General features: G+C 39.3%; 1 protein-coding gene and 1 long non-coding RNA gene across 2 annotated transcripts; one reads left to right on the top strand and one right to left on the bottom strand.

The window, feature by feature from the left end:
• Positions 1 to 1,646: 1,646 nt before the first annotated feature.
• Positions 1,647 to 21,102, top strand: LOC5580191 (WD repeat-containing protein 6). Its single transcript, XM_021857715.1, has 3 exons — positions 1,647 to 1,833; positions 1,903 to 2,090; positions 18,234 to 21,102. The coding sequence occupies exons 1-3, from the start codon at positions 1,773 to 1,775 to the stop codon at positions 21,099 to 21,101; spliced, it is 3,117 nt and encodes a 1,038-aa protein (XP_021713407.1). The 5' UTR covers positions 1,647 to 1,772; the 3' UTR covers position 21,102.
• LOC110681580 lies at positions 4,105 to 5,242 on the bottom strand. The gene is made up of 2 exons (XR_002503281.1): positions 4,429 to 5,242; positions 4,105 to 4,365 (listed from the first exon to the last, which is right to left on the bottom strand). It is a non-coding gene; the product is annotated as an uncharacterized LOC110681580 (long non-coding RNA).
• Positions 21,103 to 26,214: the final 5,112 nt, after the last annotated feature.

Genomic DNA, 26,214 nt, shown 5'->3' with positions numbered 1-26,214 from the left:
TCTTTATTCAAACCAGGTATCTATTTTTACAATTCAACATCCTACACAAATATTATACCTCACAACAAATCTTCCACACTTTTACCTACGACGACGCATGCTTCTCAACCGACGATTCTTCTACCTGAGGTGCGACACTACCTATATTCCAACACTCCTCCTTAGGGTCGCAACCTCGACTCCCGATCGTCTCCTCCTGTCTCGAAACTCCTCCTCGTTCCGAACTTCATACATGCTCCGTCATCCATCCGAGCTCCTCCTGACTTCGATCCTGTCCACGAGCTCCTTTGACCAGCCAGCTGCCATCCAGTGTCCTGTATCGCCTACGTTCCCGATAGATCCCGTCCTTCGTTGCGACCAATCCATCCAGCCTGAGGATTCCGTACTGCGCCACGCGACTTATGCGGCCAATCCTCCTCCAGAACGATACATGCTGTAAGAACACGTTCCTGGGCCCATAACCTATTGAAGAGCTAGTCCGCTAAGACCACGCAGATCCTAGCGAGGCTAGCCCGTCCACATCCGATTGCAAATCATAAAGAAATACAATACAGTAGATGTCTCCTTCAACTGGGCAGCTAACTGACTGATACCTCAATCAGCAGCTGCAACTCTCTTTATTCAAACCAGGTATCTATTTTTACAATTCAACATCCTACACAAATATTATACCTCACAACAAATCTTCCACACTTTTACCTACGACGACGCATGCTTCTCAACCGACGATTCTTCTACCTGAGGTGAGACACTACCTATATTCCAACACTCCTCCTTAGGGTCGCAACCTCGACTCCCGATCGTCTCCTCCTGTCTCGAAACTCCTCCTCGTTCCGAACTTCATACATGCTCCGTCATCCATCCGAGCTCCTCCTGACTTCGATCCTGTCCACGAGCTCCTTTGACCAGCCAGCTGCCATCCAGTGTCCTGTATCGCCTACGTTCCCGATAGATCCCGTCCTTCGTTGCGACCAATCCATCCAGCCTGAGGATTCCGTACTGCGCCACGCGACTTATGCGGCCAATCCTCCTCCAGAACGATACATGCTGTAAGAACACGTTCCTGGGCCCATAACCTATTGAAGAGCTAGTCCGCTAAGACCACGCAGATCCTAGCGAGGCTAGCCCGTCCACATCCGATTGCAAATCATAAAGAAATACAATACAGTAGATGTCTCCTTCAACTGGGCAGCTAACTGACTGATACCTCAATCAGCAGCTGCAACTCTCTTTATTCAAACCAGGTATCTATTTTTACAATTCAACATCCTACACAAATATTATACCTCACAACAAATCTTCCACACTTTTACCTATACGACGACGCATGCTTCTCAACCGACGATTCTTCTACCTGAGGTGCGACACTACCTATATTCCAACAAAAATGACCATTTTTGACACCCACCGACCCCCTCGTAACGCTTTTTATATGAACGTTCTCCAAATTTTGTATGAGCTGTAACAACCGAAGCATACCCACCACCCCCTTAAGCGTTTAGAAATTTGTGAATAAGCCCTTCACGTCTGTCTGTGCTTTACATTTACAAATTATTTGTGTGGATTGGCCCTTTTGCAATGTAGTACGAGTAGTCCTGCTCCTTTCGTTTTTCCGTGTATGCTGTCAGTTGAACTGTCACCTGCGGTGTTCGACGACGATCTCGTTTGTTTATCAACACCGGCTACGTGCTTTTTATTTGCCGCAATTATTTCACATTTACCTCAATTAACTCGCAATTTTGACTGAATGTTTCCCGTAAAAATACAGTAACATGCAAGTTCAAACAGACGCCACCTGCGTGCGGGTGCTTTGCAGTCGAAAACTGCTCGTGGGTAAGTTTATTTTCCTGCCTAATGTTGATATCCCAAAGTAACGATTTTCGGCGTCTGCTTCCCGCACAGGTATCGGAAATCAGCTGTTTCTGTTGCACGTCGAATCGGACGGATCGACCCGGCGCTTATCAGCGGATGGTTGCCTACCGCGCTTGAAAGACAAGATCCATAGCATCGACTGCCGGAAGCTGGCCTCCGGGTCCTGGTTGGTGGTTCTTCACGCCGGTCGCGAGGCTTATTCGTTGGAACTGGGAGAGGTTGGTATAAGAGAATTAGGGTGTCCCAAAATTTCACGTTGTCGGTAAACTTGTTGGCTCAATCTTTAAATGGCAGCTTCTTCTTCTTCTTCTTCTTCTTCTTCTTGGCATTACGCCCTCACTGGGACAGAGCCTGTTTCTCAGCTTAGTGCTCTTATGAGCACTTCCACAGTTATTAACTGAGAGCTTTCTTTGCCAAAGTTGCCATTTTTGCATTCGAATATCGTGTGGCAGGTACGATGATACTCTATGCCCAGGGAAGTCAAGGAAATTTCCATTACGAAAAGATCCTGGACCGACCGGGAATCGAACCCAGACACCTTCAGCATAGCTTTGCTTGGTAGCCGCGGACTCTAACCACTCGGCTAAGGAAGGCCCCAGGTTTTCAATAGATTTTTTATGGAGCTTTTCTTGATTAAGCAATATTTTTAGACGTTTCTTCAATGATATCTTACTAATGTCGTTGTCGATTCCCTGGATAAATTATATGAGAACTACATTGGGAAATTTCTCAAAGAATTTCTGCTGAAATTCCAGAAGTGAACATAGGAGGAATGTCTGGAATATTTTCTAAAGGTATCCTCTAAGAAATTCTTGGTTGAAATAGATTCAACGGCAATCCTGGTTGGAATCCTAAGAAATCAGTGGAGGCATCTCTGGAGTATTATTGCTTGAGCTGATAAAAGTATCCGAAACGGACATGTAGGACGAAATCATAGCGAAATTGTTTGTAGAACCACTAGATAAACTCCAGTTTTTTGTTGATAAGAGATTATTCTATATAAATAAAAATCCAATGGTGTTTGTATGTCACGAAATGGCTTACGAACGGGTCAACGGATTTTAATGATTCTTCCTCCGTTTTGTGTGTATAGAATTCCCATGATATTCGTCAGGATGGTTGGAAAAACGAGAGTGCAGGGTATTGTCATTTTGTATGGGACAATCCATTGTGTTTTTCAACAACCTACTTGATAGCAAGATGAAGTTTGCCGTAATAATTCTTGAAGAAAATCATGGGAGAACCTAAGGGGTAATTTCTTTGGTATCCCCAAAAATTGCAGGTTGAATTTTTGGAGGTATATTGAACTATAGTCAACTCTCCTTCACTCGATATTCTGTATCTTGATATTTCTCCTAACTCGATGGAATCGTGCTCCTTCCACTGACGGCGGAATCGTTAGCCACCATTGAATCGTGTATGACTAGAGTCAAGCTGCAGTTGGCTCATCACAAAACGGAGGTGGTACTGGTCAGCAACTGCAAGGCGGTTCAACGTTGGAGGATACGCAATCTCAACGAAACGCTCTCTAAAGCACCTTGGAGCAGTCTTCAAGGATCATCATTGCTGCAATGATTTTTTGAAAAGCATGCTTTGAAAATATCAATGCTTCGCGTAGGATTCGCGCCTTTTCAATTCAATTGCTCCTGTGCTCACATGATCAAAAATAATGCATCATTGATTCAAATCATTTCAAAGCAAACTGCATACTCTAGACAGACTATAGCTAGCACAGAAAAAATCGCTGTGTAGAATAACGGTTTTCATCTGAAGGTGGCTGGGTTCAAACATCCTGTCGATTTCCTTGACGTCCCTGGGCAAAGAATATCTCCCATAGATTATCACCCTTATTCTTGTTTACGGCGTATTGAATCTTATTCGTTCGAATCAATGTCCCATCTGATTTTGCTGGCGTAAACGGGAATGCAAATCGATTTTCGATCAAAAGTATACCTGGGTGAAAACTAATAATTTCTTTGAGTACCAGAAATCGTTTAAATATATGCCATATCTACGAAAAAAAATTTGGTTCAAAATGTTAAATTCATATGTTAAAAACGTTAATGGTCAAACTTGACCATCCGGGCATAATGGAATTTGTTTGTCGGGTTAAATGGACTTAGAAAGGGGAACTTTTGATACGTTTTTTCAATTGAGTGTGAGAGTAGAGGCGCGTATTATATGTAAAAACAATTTTTTCCATGATATTTTCATTTGGTAGATCTTTTTCAGACATTCCAAGAACATTTTTATTGCCACAAAACATAGGATAAAATATTGTGAAGTAATGCATAACAGAGTGTTGAAGATCAGGGTCCGTATAATATAGCCCTGTTCTGAACGGTGCAATAATAGTTGGGCTCCGTGAAATGATCCATGCCTCCCACAGCGCTACAGTGGTGGTGTTCCTGTTCGATCATGACGCCAATGCCAGTGCCAATGATAAAATATCATGCCATTTTCGTAGGAAAAGACTAAGGAAACTGATTGTGGCTGTAATAAAAAGATGATTGCATTAACGTTTATATAGAATACATGAGCAAATTCAACTGATACTTAATAACAAGTATAGTAGTGCGTAGAGCAACAACCATAGATGACTTGAATTCTGAATAACTCTGTACACACAACATCGTGTACCATTTTGATAAATATTATCACTTGTTAACCATTGACGCGCACTTCGTGAATTCGCGATGAAAAGAAAACAGTGTGCGTTGCTAGGCCTACCAGCAAAGCTTGTTATCCCTCTGCAGCTTAGTCTACCTTGTTGAATGAGTCACAAATGATTCAGAAAAATGATGCAGTATTTTCACCGAAATGATAGGATCAAATCAAAGCCTTGTTGGATTGAAAAATAAGGATCGTGCATTCTCTTTCTCGTTGTTTTATGAATCAAATCAACGCAAAGCAAAGGCAAATTTGAAGACTGCCTTGGAGTAATGGTCGACGACAGGCTAAACTTCAACAGCCACGTAGACTATGCCTGCGAAAAGGCAGCGAAAGCTGCTAACAATGTAGCTAGGATCATGCCTGTGGTAACTACTCGAAGGTTCAGTCTATGATCGATAACACGCACGCGGTGGTAAGCAAACAACCATGCTTGTGCAAGGTGGAAGTGAGATTCCCCGAATGATGTACAACGCATCTCGAACGATATCAGTCGGATAAGCATGAAGCGGTGTTGTCTGTACTGATATTGATATCGGCTCTACCACATCCCTTTTTCCTTCAAAGATGTAAATTATGAATTATTTATCATTTTTTTATTGTGCATGTCACAGTTTAATTCAAGAGCATTACTCGATTTAACCCTCTAATACCCAACCCCGCCTTTAGACGGGGTACACTTTGGAATTTTGTGTATTTTTTCGTAGCTCGGAAATCAAAATTATTTTATTTTTGGCTTAAACCTTGACTCATAGTACTCATATAAGAAAAGTTTTTTATGACTTTTGAAACTTTTTTGTATTTTTGAAAATTGTTTGAAGAATTGTATTCTTATATAACCTATAAATGCCCGGGGTTAATTTAACGTGTTATATAAAAAATCGTACCTTTTATATTTTTATACGATCAACCTATCACAAAAGAAGAGCCAGGTGGTATCAAAATAATTTCAAACCTGTTTTTCCGTCAGTTACACGGAAAATAAAATACGCTCCGAAAAAAAATTAAAAATGTAATATTTTCAAAAGTATCACAAAAATTTAAATTTTTATTATTGCCAAAAATCAACAACCAGAAAAGGCTTCAAGAAAAAATGAAAAAAGTTAGGGATGTTCAAAAATAAAAATTATAAAAATCAAAAACCAAAATTCAAAAATTTGCGAATAAAAATAAATAATTGCCCAGAACGTGTTTAGAACGATTTTAGATAACGAAAAATAATATTTAAATCGAAAATAAACATTTGGGTATTAGAGGGTTAACTTTAGTCAAATTATTACACCTCACATATGTGTTTTTGAATACTATCACTAATTTTCAATTCAACAAAGAAATCTTAGAAGTTGCTCAAAGTCTGCCGGTGCATATTTCATATTTTCTTCGATTAGCCGAACTACCTCCGGATTTTTTTCGAACCCTGTACAAGTGAAGTTAACAGAATGTATGAGCAATACTATAAGATACAGTCAACCCTCTATAAGTTGACAATAAGGAGACCACCGACTAATGAAAACATCGAGTCACGAAACCGGAACACTCCGCAAGGCTCTCTAAAGGGATCATCATGAAAATTTCTATCTAACATGGTTCATCAGACAACATCGAGTACTTAGTGAAACATCGGCTCAATGATGAAATATTTACTATACTATTTTTAACTGAAACTGCCAACCTTATTGTTTCTATGCATATAACAATGATATAGAACTACAGTCACCCCACAGTTATGGATAGCACACAGATATGGATCAGAGTTGGATTAAAACGGGAATATCTCATCAAATATAGTTGCAATTACGCAGAACACATTTTACTAACGTGAAACATAAATCGGTACAGCATCGCAATTAATTATAATATGCTTAGGCATATTTTTTCCGTTCGTAGGAAATAAAATGTCATCCGTATTCCCAGAAGCGTTGATTCATAACTGTGGGGCATTGAAACCCATACACGGTAAAAAATCAGCACGTTCGATTGAATAGATTGATCACTTGACTCAATTCAAAACACCAATCACCATGATTTGAAGAGTTTCAACTTTGGATTTGCTCTACTGTCTCTAGAACTAGACTCTGAAGTGAAAAGTTGTTGATTTTGAACATCATGTCTTTTGTATGAGAGCAATCATTGACAGCTTGTTGTAGAAAGTGATTGAGATCAATTCAATCCATTTCAACAGATGCGAGTTAGTGTCGAGGTAAGACACTAGACTTGCACTCCGAAGGTTGGCGGTTCAAATCTGGGTCAGGCGGAAATGTTTATTTTAATTTTTTTTTTATTTCAAATCAAAACATGCAACGTTGAATTCAAGTGCTGTTACCTTGATTTTGTCAAGATTCAACAGTAGTGCAAATCCAAGTGCAGAACTATTGATAGCATGGTGTCTATTTTTTACCGTGTACCACAGTTATGAATCAAAGATAAGACGATTCCGAAACAAACGCCAAAACGTATGCTTTCACTAGCACACCGTTCGTTTACCTCGCAGATAAATAATTTATTGCTTATTATTGCTTATTATTTATTGCTGTTATATTGTTTTGATCCATAATATGAGTCGGTTTGATCCATAATACGAATCCTTCTCTCCCACTGATCCACATCTGTGGGGTGGACATCGTTTGCAATTTCCATCGAAATCGACACTTTTTTGTAAATAACCGGGTATTTTGAGGTGTATTCTCAAAAACAACTATATTTAGTGGTACCAGGGAAGTAGTTTTGTTTTGTACAGCGTCACCATGTTTTTTAATCATATTTTGTTCTGAAAAATTACCCTTAGTTGATCCATAACTGTGGGGAAACTGTACGTGAATAAAATATACAACAAGATTACGTCCTTCTAATGAGATTGCTAGGTTCTCTTATGAAATTTAATCTGAACCTCTCAACAAAAGAATATATTATTGAACAAGTTTTATTGGCCTATATATTTGTGGTCCCCAAAATCTTTATCAGTGTTTGAGAATTATTTCTCCTGGTAATAGAAAAACCACATTTAATGTTTGCGTTACACGTCGTCAATTAATTCCTGTCAAAAATTCTTGTGTTGTGCTCTCGAGTAATGTGTTTCGTTGCTGATTTGTCGATAGTATATTTTAGTTTTCTACTTGTTCGGTATTGTTTTATATACCCTGTGGTTGTTTAGATTGCAATAAAACCGAAGCTTAGAATGTTTCATTATTTTTCACGGTTGAAATCAAATTCATCAAAAGTACCAACAGTTCCAGCTACCATCGACATTTTTTTTTGTATGTATCGAACCTACAGTGATATTTGGTTTTCAAGACCAGCAGCAATCAAAAGACAAGTATTTACCGTATGACAGTATGACAAGTATTTCTCAAGTCAATCGTGGCTCAACATGCAGATATACCATTTCAGCTGACGGCAATGCTGGCAGTTTTTTTCATAGCTAGTAATAATTTGTTAAACGAAAGAATTCACACAACGTAGGGTACGAAAGCGAGTTAGTTGAAATAAAATTCAGTCAGTAAAATTCAATCCATTATCGAGGCAACTTCAAAGTTCCAGCAGAGTTGAAGTGTTGAAAGATTGAGTTTCACTGGTGATTCTTTTGATATTCAGTTCCGAAAACCGTAACAAGTCCGGTAGTGCCTGAAATGTCCGTGTGTGACCCAATTCCCCGCAGAAGCCACGATCCTGCCTTAAGGGGGCAGGATCCGTCATCGATTTCGGAATTTTCAAAAGCAGTTTTTTCGTTCAAAATCAAGAAAATTTACAGGAAAAAGTGTTCACTGTATTCAATTCTCCAACCACAACACGGTGAACACATTTTCGTCGAATAATTTTCAGTTTTGAACAGAAAAACTGCTTTTGAAGTTTCGATGATGACGATGATTACGATGACGGAGCGTTGAGCGTTAACACAGTATTATATATCACTCAAACATCTCTGTTCTGCCATCGAATTCTATATATACTGCATGGTGGGACAAATCCAAATTTCGCCATGCTACTTGTATCACATCTTCAACAAATATAATCCAAACTTCTGACACTGGAAACATTTAGAATTTGCATCTGTTTATCCTCAGCATAGAATATGACTTCATGGCTCGCGATATTAAGCAAATAGTTTGCGAAATGATTAAAGACGGTCAAGTATTAGACGTTAGCACAACTATGTATCGTCAAAAGTGTTAATTATTGATACAAAATTCCAAAGCAGCGTCCTTAGCAATATCTAATAAGTCGATCGCTGTATGAGGTGCGTTTTGTAATCACCACAATTCCGAGACTTTCATATTGTACATCTCAATTTTCAGTTAAATTAGTCATTTTTTTCACTTGTACTACAATACCGACGACATTCTTTTGTTTTTAAGTGCTTCATTTTTTTCTGAAAACGTGTAATTGTGTTGTATTTCATGTTTGGTTTCAAGTTGATTTATTACGTGTGATAATTTTGTGTACCGTTAAGTCACCAGTCACCGTGCGGCCTCCATTCACCGTGCACATATACAAATTCCTACAGAATATTCATACAATTTTCACAAATTATTCTTTTGTCAGCAAAATAAGATAAAACTGATGAAATGAAGTAGTTTTTGTCACAAAGCATTTTGAAAAACCTAGTTTATGTACTCAAAATCATGTGAATTCTGTTTGATAATGATATTTTTCAACACTCTTAGTAGAAACGCCAAAAAATCACATTTTTTCATTTTAACGATAGAGTATGACATTTTTTTAAATTTCAACAAGTTTTCACTGTGGATACTATTAGTAGGATGTATTTCATCGTATGAGCAATAAGATTCTATGCAAATTAGATTTTTTTATTTTGTTTCAGTCGAAACCCAAATGCACGGTGAATGGACCCTTTTCAATATATATGGTTCCTATTACCGTGCATTAGTGTAAAAGGCATGGAACTATTCGGTAATATTAGATTTATTGTTATGTTGTCATTAAACTACTTCATATTTAGTTTTTGAGTGAATATGGAATGGTTTGGACAATACAGTCAAACCTCCTATAACGGTTTTAATGAAAAAATAATGATTTAGACAATTTTATTTTTTTTATTGTAAATGATGATTCGAATACTCTTAAAAATGAGTGCGCACACTACTAGCAACATAGTTGCACCATCAACAACGTTTCTTCGAGATACAAAATTAAATCATGACGAAAACTATACGCACGGTGAATGGTGCACTAGTGTGCACGGTAAATGGTGATATAGAACGGTACGAGGCGACCTTAACATTACATTTTCAAACATAATTTTTGAGTATTTGTTTGTTATGCATCACTAGTTTTAGATTTTTCCCTGAATTATTATATAATTGCACGCTACGTAGTGGTATTCTAGTGCGCTTCAAATTATTTGGAAAAGGTATATAATTTTTTGAAGTGCAAATTTTTCTTAAATGCACGGTGAATGGTAGCTTGACGGTAATTCCAACGTATTTTTATTTAATAACAATCTGTGATTTGAGATATCCGTAATATGTCATTACCTAGAATCGGTTAATTATTATTTCATTCCAATACCATCATAACTCATTAAAAGGGTTTGTGTTGGCTACAGCTACACACAAAATCATTATCACAAAGCTAAATTCTTAATTTTTCACAGATTGCAGCATTAGAAATGGAACACATTTTCACAACAATTATTATCCATATGCAACACTATATTCCCTATCCAATCATCAGATTTAAGTTATTATATGGCACTGAAGGAATATTTTGAATTTGTGTATGTCTGAGTAAACGAATTCCAAAACTATTACAAGATATGTCGTTTCCTCACCTTACAAACTATCTTGCACCATTTGCGTTGTTGTTACTATTCTGCAATATCCTTTATTTTTGTTTAAACGCAGTTTTTTAAATACATGTTTTTTCGGATCCATTCCTTTAGAGCAAATATACTATTGTTATTCAACAGATTCTACTGAAGTCCATATTCTATATTTGTGTTTGATTTTCAATTACGTACCTAAGTTAATTTGTAAAACACTTTCTTTTGCGCAACATGTTTCAAACATATTTTGCCAAAATAATAAAATAAAATGAAAATTATGTTTTATGTAACTCGATACCTCCCTAACTCAAGTTAGAGTGAGTTGACTGTTATTTGATAAACAATTCCTCAAGAAGGCCGTTAAAATCAATAAATGTATTCTCTGAGCAAATACCTGAATAAGTTACTGTTGGAATTTTACGAAAAAAATCTTGAAAAATGCAGACTGTAATAGGGGAACTTACGTATTCTCGGCAGTCTAAGCCGATGTCGCGCTTCTTTTGTAATTTTCTCGAACATCAGCAGCCAAATTACGTGTTTGTGTGTTTACATTCATGCGTTGCTCAATCCTCTATCGATTCACACCGATAGACTTGTTAAAATTTTTCGGAAAACGTTTTTACAACGCTGCGAACAGCTCTTGTCAGTGTGACTATTGTTGGCAGCCTCAATCTCTTCGGCAACTTTCCCATAAGCACTGCAGGCGAATCTGTTCGGCAGCTCCAAATCAGTCGCAATTTGAGGCGTTTTCATTTGAATTGGTGACATTTCTGGCAAAATTGTTTGTTCCGTCTCGCAAATCTCGTCAGCGGGAAGCTGACAGAGCAAAGAATCATCTAAATATTTTCATTGGTGTGTTTTGATAGATAAATAATGTGTATTAGGCGTTTGAAATTTGGTTGCCAATAATAGTCGAATGGTGCCGAAGCCGTAAGTTTCCCTACTTATAATTCCCAAAAATTGAAAATATTCCATTTCCAGATTCCTGTTTGGATTTTCATTGTTTTTTTTTGCTGTGTGATTTCTTACTGGTTGCCTTACGATCGCTTTTTGTTCCTATAGGCCTTTTTATGTGACAGGTCTGTCTATGCATTTGTTTACATCGCTGGAGGACCGGTGCTAACACGGGCCTGTCATATTTATAGAAGAACTGTCAAAGAGCTTCCGGATCAGCTGATTTGAAACGTCAGGTGAAAAGGCCTATTCGGTCTCTTTTTAGTCTTCTTTTTTCAATTACACTGCCCATAACTGCGCAGTACGCATTTGTCACATTCGACATTTTTATTGCGGCGCTCATTTTAAATCCACATCCAGCGACAGAATATGCGCGCAATTCAAACGCAATGTCAAAATTAAAGTAGGCTTGCAGGGTGTCGACTACCTGGAAAAACCTGGAAAGTCAGGGAATGTCAGGGAATTTATATTTGACCTGGAAAGTCAGGGAAAATCAGGGAATTTCACTTGAGGTCAGGGAAAAAAATATCAAAACTACAACATCAAACGAGTTTATTGTCTGCAAAGTAATTGATTATGCTAAATCAGTACACCTTCAGCATGGCTTTGATTTGCAGCCGTGGACATTAACCACTCGACTAAGGAACCAGGACCCAGAAAATTCTCCAGAAATTCTGATTCTCAAAGTTCCTCGATTATTTTTAGTAATCCAGAAAATCATTGAAAAGCAGAAATTTCAGGAATATCATTTGAAATAATCTTGATAATCTATTGACCAGTGCTGGGAATGGTAATATTAGTAGGCTTGAATTTCACGAAAACCATGTGGCTCTTCCCAGTACAGTAGTTCAAAAACGTGAATCTCATCAAGTAGGGGAACTTACGTATTGTCGGCAGCCTAAGCAGTTGAACTTTTAAGAAGGCAATTATACACAACAACAAAGCACAACAATTAACAGGAGACACCTATACTACACTTGAGCACACTTAATTTATTAATTATTATGCACAAAACACTATTTTGTTCTCTAAATCATCTTTTTTTTCTCACCAAAGTCACGAGGCACTTGTTCTTTTATCGGCAATGCAATTACTATTGTCGGCAAGAAAATTGTTCTCTTCGGCAATCCAAAAATGTACAAAAACTAGGTTATGTATTGGTAACTTTTCGTATTTGTTGACAATGCCTGAAATTGAACGTCACTCATTATGTTCTACTTGTTGAAAGGGCCAATGCAGAAAAATACAGACTACACTGAGAACAGCATTGCAGGTATAAATAGAAGAGCTGAGAGTCATATTGAATACACAACGCCACTAAATTTGTGCACACTAAGGCGCCGTCCACAAATTGCGTAACGCTCTAGGGGGAGGGGGAGTAGGCTCTAACACAAAATTTACTTTTTCATACAAGGACCGTTGCGGAGGGGGAAATGGTCGAACACGGTTCTCTTGATTTGTTCTTATTGCGTATCAATTCTACATGCGGCGATCTGGACTATAGAAATTCATACATTTTGCCTTAAGAAAGATGGAAAAATTGCAATACGAAAGCTTTATTTATCGTTTTAGAATCACCCCACATCAAGGCGTCGATAGACGGAATCTATGACAAAAGGTCGAAAGGACAAAAGGTCGAAGAACAAATAAGGGGAGACAAAAGCTCGAAAATCTTTTTTTAAAGAAGGAAAACTTTCCCACCAAGCAAATCATTTTCGACCTTTTGTCCTTCGACCTTTTGTCCATAAACCCGATAGACGAGGGGAGTGCGCACGAGCTTATCGATCACAAGATTCTTGGTTCGATTCCAGGTAACAGGCTTCAAATTTATCCCTCGCATTTACCATTATAACGTCTATCTTTTGATACTATCAAATGATACTATCACTATGGGTAGCGATAGGGATACTATCACTTCTTGAAAAATGATGAATAGAAGATAGACTATATTATTTCAATCAATTGATAGACGGATGGAGATACTTTCCGCATTTTTTATCACTGTTGGATCAAGCATATCTTTATCATCTATCTTTGGGGAACAATATACTATTTGCAAAATTCTATAGCTATCCCTATCTATTCTATCATTGATACAAATACTGAAACCAAAATCTTGCGCATAATGGGAAAAAGCCAATAAAAATAAATCAAGGTATGTTCTCATGGTTATTTTCGAAACGGGCGCGACGAGGTGATGACGGAAATCGATGTGCGACGCCATTTTGAAATCTAAGATGGCGGGCTCCGGTTTGGTAAATTCATCGAAAACCCATGCAATATGGGTATTTTCTGTACGTGAACGATGAGGGGCTGACGAAAATTGATGTCCGACGCCATTTTGAAATCCAAGATGGCGGCCTCCGGTTAAGGAAAATCGTTGAAAACCAATGCAATATGGGTATTTTCGGAACAGGTGCGACGAGAAGATGACGGAAATCGATGTCCGACGCCATTTTGAAATCCAAGATGGCAGCCTCCGGTTTAGTAAAATCATTGAAACCTATTCAATATGGGTATTTTTGGAACGGGCACGATGAGTGGATGACGGAAATCATGAATCATTCATAAATCATGTTTTTGTTCATGTTATATTGAGTTACGTTATAAAGAGGTTACGTTTTATCGAGGTATGATTTTTCTGAACCGGAGGCCGTTATCTTGGATTTCAATATGGCGTCGAACATCGATTTTCATCATCCCCTCGTCGCGCCCGTTCCAAATATACCCATATTACATGGGGTTTCAACAATTTTCCTTGACCAGATGCCGCCATCTTGGATTTCAAAATGGCGTCGAATATCGATCTTCGTCATATCCTCATCATGCCCGTTCCGAAAATACCCACATTGCATGGGTTTCCAACATTTCTTACACTCCTGAAGCCGCCACATTGGATTGCTAAATATGGAATTTAGGTAATTTCCTATACCCATCGTCCAACAATTTTTATTCTATTTTTATCAATTGATAAAGATAGAACCTCTATCATTGTTATTTGAGAGATGTTGTACTGATAGTATCATCATAAGAATTTTTTGGGATAGGGATACTATCACTCTATCCTCTATCTCTGATAGGAACCATTCTCTCAGTGATACTATCAGGATGGAAAAGAAGTGATAGTATCATCTGGCTGAACTGGTAGTATCAGTTGTCTATCGGATAGATGATAGTATCATCGTCTATCTGATAATTTTGATGCCTGCCTGAGGCTACCGTGAAATATATTTTTGCAATGAGAATACATATATATTTTTTTAGCCGAACACATCAAGTCAAATGGCGAAAGTTGTTCAAAAATAAATGAGGACTTTCGCATTTTTGGCCAAATCTCACCCCCAACGACGGTACTTGCACATTTTTTTCCAATGTTCCACGATTTGTTCAGGTTTATGAATATTGTTCGATCTATTCGGATCAAAATCCAAAATTTGCCAGTAAAATTGATTTGCGTTCCTATTATTCTCAGTGTATGAGAGAATCAGAATAGGCCCTTTGCAAATCAATTCACTTATGACTTGACACAAAAACATCATCCTCTGATTGCCTGTAGAACAACAGGAGTGTTGCCAAAATAGTTCAACTATTAAAAGACGTATATTTTATATGTTTCTCAGTACATTGAAGATTATGCCTTACAATCTACTAATAAGAAAGTATTAAAAGGCTTAATTGTTACCAATGCATGCTTTGTTGGCTAATTCCAATAAATTAATTAGTTGTGTTCTATTTTTTCGGTGAATTTAAATCGTAAATAATAAATACACCGCAATTGAATATGGTTTTCTGGCAACCTAGTCCAGTAATAAAAATTGATTGCCGAGGAAATCAAAGTGCATTAATTTCAATTTGTGATTTAAAACATAAAAATTAGGTATTTTCGAGTGCTTTATGTACAAATCAAAAGTTCAATAGTGCATAAGTGCACCGATCACTAGCTTGTGTGAAAAAATTGCCATTGGATCTGAGAATTGGACCTTTTAAAGTGGTGAGTTTTTGTAAGCTGTTCTTGTGTTGTTTTATTCGGCAGCTCACAAATGACGATAATTTCAAAAGCATTTATTTGATTTAATGATAAAACCCATGTTATATAATATTTTTGTGAAAGATGTGATTTACATGGAAGATTATAGTTCAAGGAATATGTTGAGTACATTGAAGTTAACTCTTGTTCCATAGATAAATTTAAACAAGGACGATAAGTTAGTGCTGCCGAAAATACCCTCAGGGTGCCGAAGCCATCATTTACCTAGCTTATGTTGGGTGCATGAATTTTCTAAAACTTTAGTGTCATTGAAGGCTCTAAGTGCGGGAAATGCAGCGGAAAATAGAACATTTTTCTACAGTAATTTTGGGTTGCCCTTAGCAATGGGTGTTTTGCAATTTTCAAGGCTTTTTGCCTACAGCAGCGATGGACGTGAGTTTCACTGGCTTCGCTGACTGTGATTGGCTTTGTTAGGCTACTGTAGAGTGAATTTCAGAATTTTTCCCAGCCCTGCTATTGACAATTTGTGATATTACTTAGAGATACTCGTAGATGAGTTCTTAGAAGAGTTCCTCGGAGCATTGCTGAAGGTACGACAAGTACAAGAGAAACATTAGAAACCTTCTAATCAGCGCATTGTTCAAGCCCTGAATGCATTCCGTTAAGAATATTGAGATATTTTTATCGTGGAGAAAAGCTAGGGGTAATTCATATCGAAATCCTAAAATATTAACTATAACTAATCATCGTGAAGAATTATCAAAGATATTCTAAGGAAAAAATAAATAAAAATGTTATCCTGAAAAATATTTTTATAAGCATTCCTGGAATAGTTCTAGGAAATCAAAATGCTATTTTTAGAAATATTTAAGACTGAAAGACATTCTCTAACAATTTTTAGAGAATCTTGGAGATGAGGAGTTTCTGGAGGAAATCTTTCAAGAGTTCATTGAGAAGTATTGAAGGAATATCTGGAAAAAAATCTTAAGAATTTCAAGAAGAATTTCTGAGCAATCTATGTGGGATTCCTTGAAGCAATTCTCCAAGAAAGTTTTATGGCAATGGCTAGAATTTTGCCTGGAAGAAGCCAAATTTTTGGATAGCTTTCTTCCACTAAAAAAAGTATGGTGGATGATCGTAATAGTGTTGCCTCTTGTATAAAAAAGGAAGGAGGACCAAAATTTTCGTTCATGCCTAAAATTTTAAATTAGGTCTGAGGTAGCCGAGAACATCTTTGTTCATACGGATCTTCAAGTTTGAAATGTAAATAGATTCTCAATTGTTCAGTTTTATCATATCAACTTGAATAAACGTTCAAGAATGTCATCTGGCAGGTACATACATCTCAATAAAGCAAAAGCCTTTGATCAGTTTATTCATTCGACCTATAACATAACGAATATGTATCTTCTTGTAAAAATCTTACTTATTTAGGTTCAAATTAACCAACTCAGTGGTCTGGAACTTTTCTGGAAAATGACTGGAAGGTCAGGGAAAGTCAGGGAATTTTATTTTCAAAATTGAGTCGACACCCTGGCTTGGATTCTTTCGTTCTTCAAGAACACAAATTTGCTAAATCTGAAACATTTGGTGATTTTGGATATCACTGCAACGGTATATCGACATTTTCAGATAATCGCATTACGTGGATTTATCTTGCAGAGCACAATAACGATTTCGAGTTAATATCTTGGAACGTCATCAAATCATCACATTACCTTCGACTAACTTATTAATATCTATGAGATTGTTTTAGAAAGCTAAAAAAATCCAAGTTTTCACATTGCTAAATATAACCGCATAACAGTCCTATTGAGATTATACATGGGCCGCGTGATTTAGTGGTAATGAATTTCTATCAGAGTTATTTTCTGCCTGATGATATATATGCGAGATGAGCTGTACCACATTTCAGCTGCATATAAGATAAGCATTGTTTAATTCTCGATATTTTCGTAATTTTAGTTCTTCTCAAACTAACAAAAATTCACACTTGGTACACAGTCAAACAAACGTCACACTCTAATCATTGTTATCGACTTCCTTTTACGGTCGATTCAAATATATTGTAGGTGGTCAATCCACCACCCGCAGCGCTCGCATCGTTTTTGTTTGTGTTTGTCGTTCACACACTACCACCGTATGTTGGCCTATCGGTCAAACACACCGATTTTAGCATTGGGCGTACATGTTCTCTATGATTTTGACCACGATTTGTTCCAAGTGGTACGTTTGGTTGTCTGTACTTGGTACATCATTTACTCAATGCCTTGTTTTGTCGAATGTTATAATTATGCAGTTATGGGCAGTAATAGTGTCTCTCAAGGGGACAAGATCCGTCGTCAATTTTAGAATATTCAAAAGCAGTTTTTCGTTCAAAATCAACAAAGTTTAAATAAAAATGGTTTCACTGTATTCTATTTGCTAACCAAAATACAGTGAACATATTTTCAGTAAAGACATTTCAGTTTTGAACTGCTTTTGAAGTTTCGATGCGCCACGGCAAATTATAAACAACGATAAGCAATCAAAAGTAAGAGGTATTTGGGCATTCATAGCCAAGAACACTATCACTACTCATATTCGCATAACGTTACCATTTATTTGAAAAATCCCATAGAATCTGTGATGGAACTGTAATGCGAGTAGGGGCCGTACACATGTTGCCAAACATGCCGAGCACGGTGAAACTCGAAAGAACTGCTAATCAAATTACAAAGATTGCGTATCAGATGACCACCCTAAAAAGTATAAAGTTATGACAATTATGAGTGCTGAAAATTTTTCGGGGAACCGACATTCGGGGAGAAGCAGCACAACCCAAAAGTTCTATTGTAACATCCTTAGCTATCATTTGGAGGTTGAACCTCCAAGTATTCTGACAAAGGAAAATTTTGGGACACCCTACTGTTGATGTAATTCCAAAGATGTGCCAATTCTGAACAATTTCTGTTTCCGTTTTTTCAGGACAATACCTTTTCCCAGCTGGGTCAGTTCCATTTGTTCAACCGAACCGAACATGTGCTGTATGATCCTCAGGCTATGGCACTCCTAACGTATGCTCGACGACGCCTCAATGACTGGATCAGCACCATGAAGCTCCTGGGGGATGACGAGGCTTGCCTGATAACTGACCATGGGGTGGCCATTCGGTTACAGAGGGACTACTTCGGAAGCTGGTACGCTTCGGATACGTGTGCCTGCGAGGACGGATCGACGTTGTACTGTTCTCAGATTGTGGGGACCAGTTGGGAGGATGCGCTGTGTTTCAGCGGAACGGCCCTGGGGCTGCTGGTCATTTGGCGCCCGTTTGGGCCGGAGAAGGGACAGATCTTGTACAGTGCACCTGCTCATAACGGAGTGATCTTTTCGATCGAGTGCGATTTGGCGAAAGGGTTCGTAACGACTACTTCCGACGATCGATCGGTCAAGTTCTGGAAGATGCAAGAGGGCGGGAAAGGAATGGAGTTGAAGGAGCTGAGCTATTGTTTCGGACACACGGCCAGAGTTTTCCAGAGTCGAATCATTCAAGCTGGTGGGGCCAATTGGGTGGTTTCTATTGGAGAGGATTCGAATCTGTGTCTGTGGGATGAATCAGGCAATCGCATTCACAGGCAAAGGATGGAAGACGGAGCCACGCTATGGAACTTGGATTACGACGAATCAACGATGACCGTTTTCGTGTGCGCCAGCAATGGAAACGTATCCAAATTCGAAATCGGGCGGTTCTTGGAACCGAGTCAAGATCATCTTGTGGTCCGAGATGTAACGCCTGATATGAAGGATGAACACCCGACGAAGGTGAAATTCTGTGAAGGCGGTGCAATCGTAACAGTAACTAACCACAACCGGATACTACTGTTGAGAGACTCACAGGAACCGGAAGCAATCGATCAACTTAGAGAACAATTCAAATGTAGCATTCTTGAGGTGTCGGATGATAGAATCTTCGTCGCAGGTAATCGATGGCTTAATATCTACGAGTTGAGTGACGGCAGCCCATCTTCGCCAAAAGCCCGCAAGTTGTCCCATTCCAGTGATAAATCTCCTTCCGTTTTTCTGTTGAAGCACCTCGAGTTGGATTTCAATCTTCCGGAGCTGGTCCAGGAAGAGGAACCCATACAGTTCAGCATAATACGTTCGTTGCACATCTCCAGATCCGATGTGGTCATGTGCGATAACAATGGCCGTTGCTTGATCTACGATCAAAACGTGGAAATCCTCAAGTCCTGCCATCGCCTACCGAAGGCCAGCGAACGATGGTTAACGTCCGCATTCCGCTTGGATTCGCAGTTTCTTCTTCTGGCGGATCGCAACGGGAATCTCTATCTGTTCGACAGCCTTCAGAGGGATCCCATATTCAAGCTGCCATTTCTGCACGGGAAGCTGGGAGTCACACACATCCAGCTGGAGGAGGAAACCCCGGAGGGATTCTTCCTCCTGACCACCGGCCATGATAGCAACGTTAGATCGATCTTCCTGGATCGGACCGAACGACGCCTTCAACTGTACGAGGCTCGGAAAACGACCGTCCATTGGATCGAACGCCTCACGTGTTCAGGACAGCAGAAGCCGTTGGTAATGGGCTTCAACGATTCGCACTTCGTGGTGACCCGAACGGACCAGCAAGATGTGCTGCTCGAGGTGGACTGCGGCGGAGGTCACCGCTATTGGGACTTCCTGCTTTCTAATGGCCACATCGGTTGCTTCGTCTTCATTCAACATAAAAGACTGAAGCTCGTAACGGCAAACTGGGCCGATAGCGAAGAATCCCGAAACTTGCTTCAAGTGCCACGACTTTGCTGGCACACTAAGGCATGTAACGTTGTTAAAGTTCTCCGACACAACGGAACGACTACCTTCATTTCCGGCGGAGAGGACAACGTGTTAAGGATCAACAGAGTTTCCCCTGACATTGGAACCCTTCTGGAGCAACCCAAGAAGCATCTAGACTGCCACATTTCCAGCATTAAAACCATCCAGCTTATCGATCATCCTCAAGATCGGAACAAAGTGTTGATCCTCTCCGCTGGAGGACGCGCCCAACTTTGCCTGACCGCATTGGATCCCGCGCAGCTCCATCGAACTAAGCAAGAACTGTCCTACATGCTGCACTCCAGCGACAGCGATAGGTCCCGATGGCGCAAGAATCGAACGGCGTCGTTCGATCCGGAAACCAGATTCATGTGTTCCGTTCAGGTTGAATCCCACGTCTTCGTTGGCTGTTCCGACGGATTCCTGAGACAATTCACGATATCACGCGACGAAAACGCATATAAAGCCGAATTAGTGCATGAAACCAACTACGGTCGGTGCATCCTACACATGACGAAACTAACCCTAGGAACCGGAACGATTCTCCTGACGATGGCCACCGATGGTAACGTGTGTTTCTGGGACGCTTCCAATTTGGCCGAACCCTTCTACCACTTGAAACATCACGCCAGCGGAATCAACGGATTCGATTTGAAACCGCTCGCCAGTGACGGCCAATTCCTCCTTGCAACCGGTGGCGACGATCAGAAGGTCATTGTGACCAGATTCCACCTCTCAACCGGTGCCCAGGGGAAGATCTCCTTCTTCCGCCAACGTTCCGTCGTTGGTGATGAACTGCACATAGCACAGATTACCGGAGTGAGGTTCAGCGGGGAAGCTACCCTGTGGAGCGTAGGAGTGGATCAGCGCGTCATACTGACGGATTTCTCCGGGTGGAAGAAGATGGTGGTGCTGAAACAGCTGGGAACGTGCATTGCGGACGTTAAGGGTCTGGAGCTGGTACCGGAAAGTCGCAGCCTGTTTGTGTACGGGTGTGGGTTCGAGTTCATTGGTCTGTAGATGTAAGGCAAAGTAACACACGGACTCGACGTGTAGATTTTTTTCAGTGTAGGGTAAGAAAAAAGTGTTGGGAGCCGATATGGCATAAGGTCGTTTGGCAGAACGCCATTTGGCATAACTCGTGTTTCATCATAGTACTTATACTCCTTATCTTAAAATATGCTGTTCTTCATGTTATGCTAAACTGTTATTATGCTAAAAGGTCCTTGGTCATTTGATTTGTTATGCAAACTGAGCTTAACAAATGACTTTATACCATTCGGGGTATACCCAGTGAAAAGGTCGGACAAGTGGCTAAACACGGTTAAGTCATTCACATTGGTCAAAAGATTTGTACTTCTTGACCATCAAAAGAGCAAAGCATTTCATGTATTGCTGTTTTGACTTGAGTTCATAAAATATGTATATTTTGTATAATCCTTTTCAAGAGTTTATTTTTGTGATTTTATTTTCGTATATTCCTCTGATTATTAAGTTTATCGAATTATGAACTTATTTCTCATAAACGGCTGTCGTTTATGTTTTTGTTTAAATAAACATATGAAAAAAAAAAACATTTTCTTCAGCACAGACAAACAGATGTAGCACTTGGATAGAACATTTACGTACAATGCTGAGTTTGCAGTGTTTAGTCGTACATAAGAGGAACAGGTGGCGGTAGTGTTTAAATGTTTGACACACAAACCAGTTTGGTCGATTGACAGTGACGAGACTGTAACATCTGTTTGTCTGTGTTATTAGTAGTTATTTTTTCTTATCACATCCAAAATCATTCGAAAAAAATAGATTCGATAATTCTAATTTGTCCTTCTGTCTGTGAGAAAAAAAGATTACGTTTTCTGTGTCTTAGGGTCATATTGACCACAAATCCTTGTCCATATTCACAAATTTTCAATCAATTTTCAATTTTTTCTGCCGTTTTGGAAAGAAAATTTAATTTAGTTCTACATAAAAATATAACAAAAATCGAAAGAAGAGTGGTTCATCGCGAGGAAGGGTTATTGTGAAAAAAGGCCCAAAAAAACTAAAATTTGGACACTTCTCAGAAACAGTTTTAGGGTAGAAGTACCAATTATGGCTATAGTACCAATTATGGCAATAGTGGGAACAACAAGAGATTTTTCTTATTGTTTCACTAGACTATAATGGCTTATATCCACAGGAATGATTAAACTATTTGTTTTTGATGGTAACTTAACCTTGAAAAGAACATTCGTGCAATAAACTTCGAAAAATTAACATTTGAAAATTTTGCCTCACATATATGTCACCTTCTTAGCAGTTGGCTAAGGGACCTCCGTTACGAAATGTATGTTTTCATCCTGATAAACTGTTTCAACCGATGAATGTATGTTGCCTAGTGAGAACAAATGAATAAATTTAGCTGGTATGCAATCAATTCTACTGTTTAAAGTTGGAAATCGTGTTATTTCCACTATGGCGATAACTGGTACAAAGAATGTATGAGAGCCCAATTATGGCAATACTCTGGAGGCGGTTTGTTTACATTTTTTAATCAGTGAAATAAAAGAAGTAAAGCTATTTTGCGGGTGACTTCCACGACGGGACGGTTCGGTAAGGCATTATTTCATGTTTTGTACTCAATTACTAAGATTTTTCAATCACACCTTCGAAAACGTTCGCGAGCGGAAGATGCTAATTTCATAGTAGAGAGGGGTTTTCAGCGATACTCGATTTTTGAATTTTCCCTCTTTTCTCGTTAAAAATTGGCACTAAAAAGGTAATGTAAGATCATTAATGCTGTTTTGTATCATAATTTGCATTTACACTACATTTTGACTTCTTTTTCGAAAATTAATTTTCTCCCATGAACCCATTGCAAAAAATTGATTTAACATCTATTTAACCCAAAATTTTTGGAAAATTTTATGAGCGATATCTTCATTACATATTAGCGTTGCATTATCATTCGCTCTTCATTGTGTTTGAGTTCATTTCGTGCAAATATTCGATAGTCCATAATTGGTACACTTTTATGTCGAATGCTAGGAACGCTATTGCCATCATTGGTACAAAGACAACGCTTTTTAAAATCCATTTTTAGAAGCTTAAAGTTAATTTAGTACTAAAACTATTTAAATCTACAGATTCGCAAGGCTTTAAACTAGTAATTGACACCAACAAGTCATGCTTGCGTTTTAGAAACGCGGTTACAACTTGATTTTTATCACTACTGTTGACATATTGCATCCATAATTGGTACACCTACCCTATATAAGACATTCTTCGGTAAAGATTTGCAACAGAGGAAGGGCTACTATGTTACACATTGGTTTGGCATGCAAAATTTGTCGTCTCGACCCGGCATATTTTACAGTTCTGTCGGTTCTATAGATCTATGGTATATTGTCGTGGACTCATAAGAGAGTCGCGTTACTTATTGGATTTTTCGTGCTTCGTTCCATAAACCCCTAATTCGATCAATTGATCTCAATTGAACAGAAGTTGAAGTTTAACTGCTCTTTTATCGTACGACTCATTTTAACATTTCAACGAATAATTTGGTTTCGTTACACGATTTAACGATTCATTTTTCAATGAAAATCGGTTAATAAACCACAAAAAACCAAAACTGTTACTTTGGAAAGGGGGAAGCAAAATGTAATTTCTTTTTGGTATAAAATGCGTCGTATTTAATGAAGAACACACAGTTTGAGGAGGGGATCGCAGCAAGCCGCGCGCGTGAAAGGCTGCTTTTGTTGTTCTGTCACGGGTTTATTTTTTTTAGTTTTGCGCGTTCGGGTGATACTCTTTTTTTGCGTTTGTCTTTTCTAGCTTTATTTTTTGCCCTTTTACTCGTGTTCGGAATTATCCGATGACCCTGAAGGGATCGGTTTTGCTTATTACTTTTAACGAGCAGAAAATCACTACCGTTGAACGGACAATTTTCTTTCTTTATTATTTTTTTTTTCGCGCGGGACAATATTATTCATATTGTACATAAAACATTATTTCTTTCTTTTGATTGCCGGCATTCAAAAGTTTAAATGGAAAACAATTAAACATCAAATCCTTTGGGTCGATCGCCAGCTTTTCAGGCGAATCCTGGCTTACAAATCCGTAGCACTTAGGCCTCTCATTAAGTAAGTGCTACATCAACATTTCCTTCCTTTATCCCTAGTTATGATAAAGATGGGCGTGGCCGGGAATAGCGATGTTCATTATTTTCAGTAGACAGCTAACTATAGCAGCGAACGATTGCGTTGAAACCGTTCTCGTATATCGCTTGATTATACGTCGCGTTGGTGGTAATAAATTACCTTTCGTCGGTTTATCTTCGCTCCATTTTGAGCCAGTCCTAAATAGTGTCTGCTTGAGTAGTTTTGATAGCATTTAGAGCGTAATATCAAATATTAATTGTGCTGTAGCCTCGGATCAAGCTTCTGATTTCAGAGCGCTGTGTGGAAATCAAACAATAGAGCTGATTGCCATTGTCTGCAGCTAAGCGAAAATACCGTCAAGTGAGTGGCATCTCGTGCTGTGAAATTTGTTTTCTCTTTCGAGCTGGTGAACAATAAGTGGTCTACCAGTTCCCGACATGCTGTCGGGGACTAACCCTTTCCCCATCTGGGATACGGGTCCAGCTAATCGTCGGAATGGAGAATTCACAGGACCCCTCTTCCCTGAATGGGGAGATCCGGATGGTAACCTCGGTCAAATGGTAATGCTAAGGATGGAAGCCGTGGAAGGTACTCTTCCCCCAGCACCTATCCTTCTCAGGAAGTCAGTAGAAAGCTACTTGGGAGCGAAGGTGGAGGGAGCTTATCCTGAAGCGAGAGGCACTTCGTATGTCTTGAAGCTAAGGAATACTGCTCATGTGGAGAAATTGAAAAGAATGTCTCAGCTTGCGAACGGATTCCCGATTAGAATCGTGGAGCACCCAATCCTCAACGTATCCAAGTGCGTTATTAGCTGCAGTGAGTCGTGTAACTACTCGGACAAGGAACTACTCGAGGAACTGCAACCACAAGGCGTGAAGGAAATACGCAGGATCACCAAATCTCACGGCGAAACACTCATCAATACACCCACCATCATTTTGACCATCCAAGGCACCACCGTACCCCAATATGTGCACATCGGTTGGATCCGCTGTCGAACCCGCCTATTCTATCCTTCACCAATGCTTTGCTACTGCTGCTGGGAATTTGGGCACACCCGTGCTCGTTGCACTCAGCTTAACAACCCGACTGGTGGCCTCTGCTCCGAAAAACATGTGATCGACAAAGACAATCCGTGTACTGCTGCTGCTTTCTGCAAACGATGCAACACTATCGACCACCCACTCTCAAGCCGCAAGTGCCCCACTTATACGAAAGAAGAGGAGATCAACACTTGCGAGTGGATATGGGAGTTTCGTATCCAGCAGCCAAACGTCAATACGATTTGAATCACAGCTCAAAATCAATGGCTTCCGTCGTAGCCGCAGGCAACGATCAACGTTACGCTGAGCTCTCGTCTAAACTGGACAACGTGCTAAAGGACATGAAAACCAAGGATAACAAAATCGAAGCGCTGATTACAGAAGTCCGAAATAAAGATGCCCAAATTGAAAAACTCCAAGCAGCGCTTAAGGCCACACCGCAAGACAGACTAAATCTGGTGAAGGAACATGGCACGATTCAGGACCTAGTCGACAAGATTCGTTCTCTTGAGTCTGCTCTTGCCAGAAAAGACAGGGAAATTGCCACGATTCGAGACATATACATCCCAAAAAGAACCGCCGATAATCTTTCTACCGACCGCTCCACCAAGAAGCAAACTACAAAAAACCAAGAGTCGAATTCCACCAAAAGCTCTAACAAAGGTACGAAGAAGAAAGTGGATAAAACTGATAGTTTTGAATCTCTCAATAAACGCATCAAAAATCGCCCTTCGCCATCAGCCACTCCTGAACGTACAGATCCTGCTCCGGAGTCCCCCTTGCACACTGTCCACATGGATTTCTCTTCAGGGGACGAACCGATGCTAAACGCATCCGGTTACATATCCGACACGTAAATGTTCGGCAGTAAGACTAGTTTTCCCTCGATTCTTCATAAGATCAACAGAACCACCAACGACAAACTTCAATGTTGCCCCATCGAAGCAG

The sequence above is a fragment of the Aedes aegypti genome, chromosome 1, assembly GCF_002204515.2.
Source record: "Aedes aegypti strain LVP_AGWG chromosome 1, AaegL5.0 Primary Assembly, whole genome shotgun sequence".
Lineage (NCBI taxonomy): Eukaryota > Metazoa > Arthropoda > Insecta > Diptera > Culicidae > Aedes > Aedes aegypti.
The sequence above is the reverse complement of the archived record's forward strand: the minus strand, read 5'-3'. Positions and strand labels throughout refer to the sequence as shown.

Excerpts from the sequence above, each read along its gene's own strand:
- LOC5580191 (XM_021857715.1), top strand. The coding sequence starts at position 1,773 with ATGCAAGTTCAAACAGACGCCACCTGCGTGCGGGTGCTTTGCAGTCGA. Across the intron at positions 1,834-1,902 it reads CAGTCGAAAACTGCTCGTGG|GTATCGGAAATCAGCTGTTT; the intron begins GTAAGTTTATTT and ends CTTCCCGCACAG. Across the intron at positions 2,091-18,233 it reads ATTCGTTGGAACTGGGAGAG|GACAATACCTTTTCCCAGCT; the intron begins GTTGGTATAAGA and ends CCGTTTTTTCAG.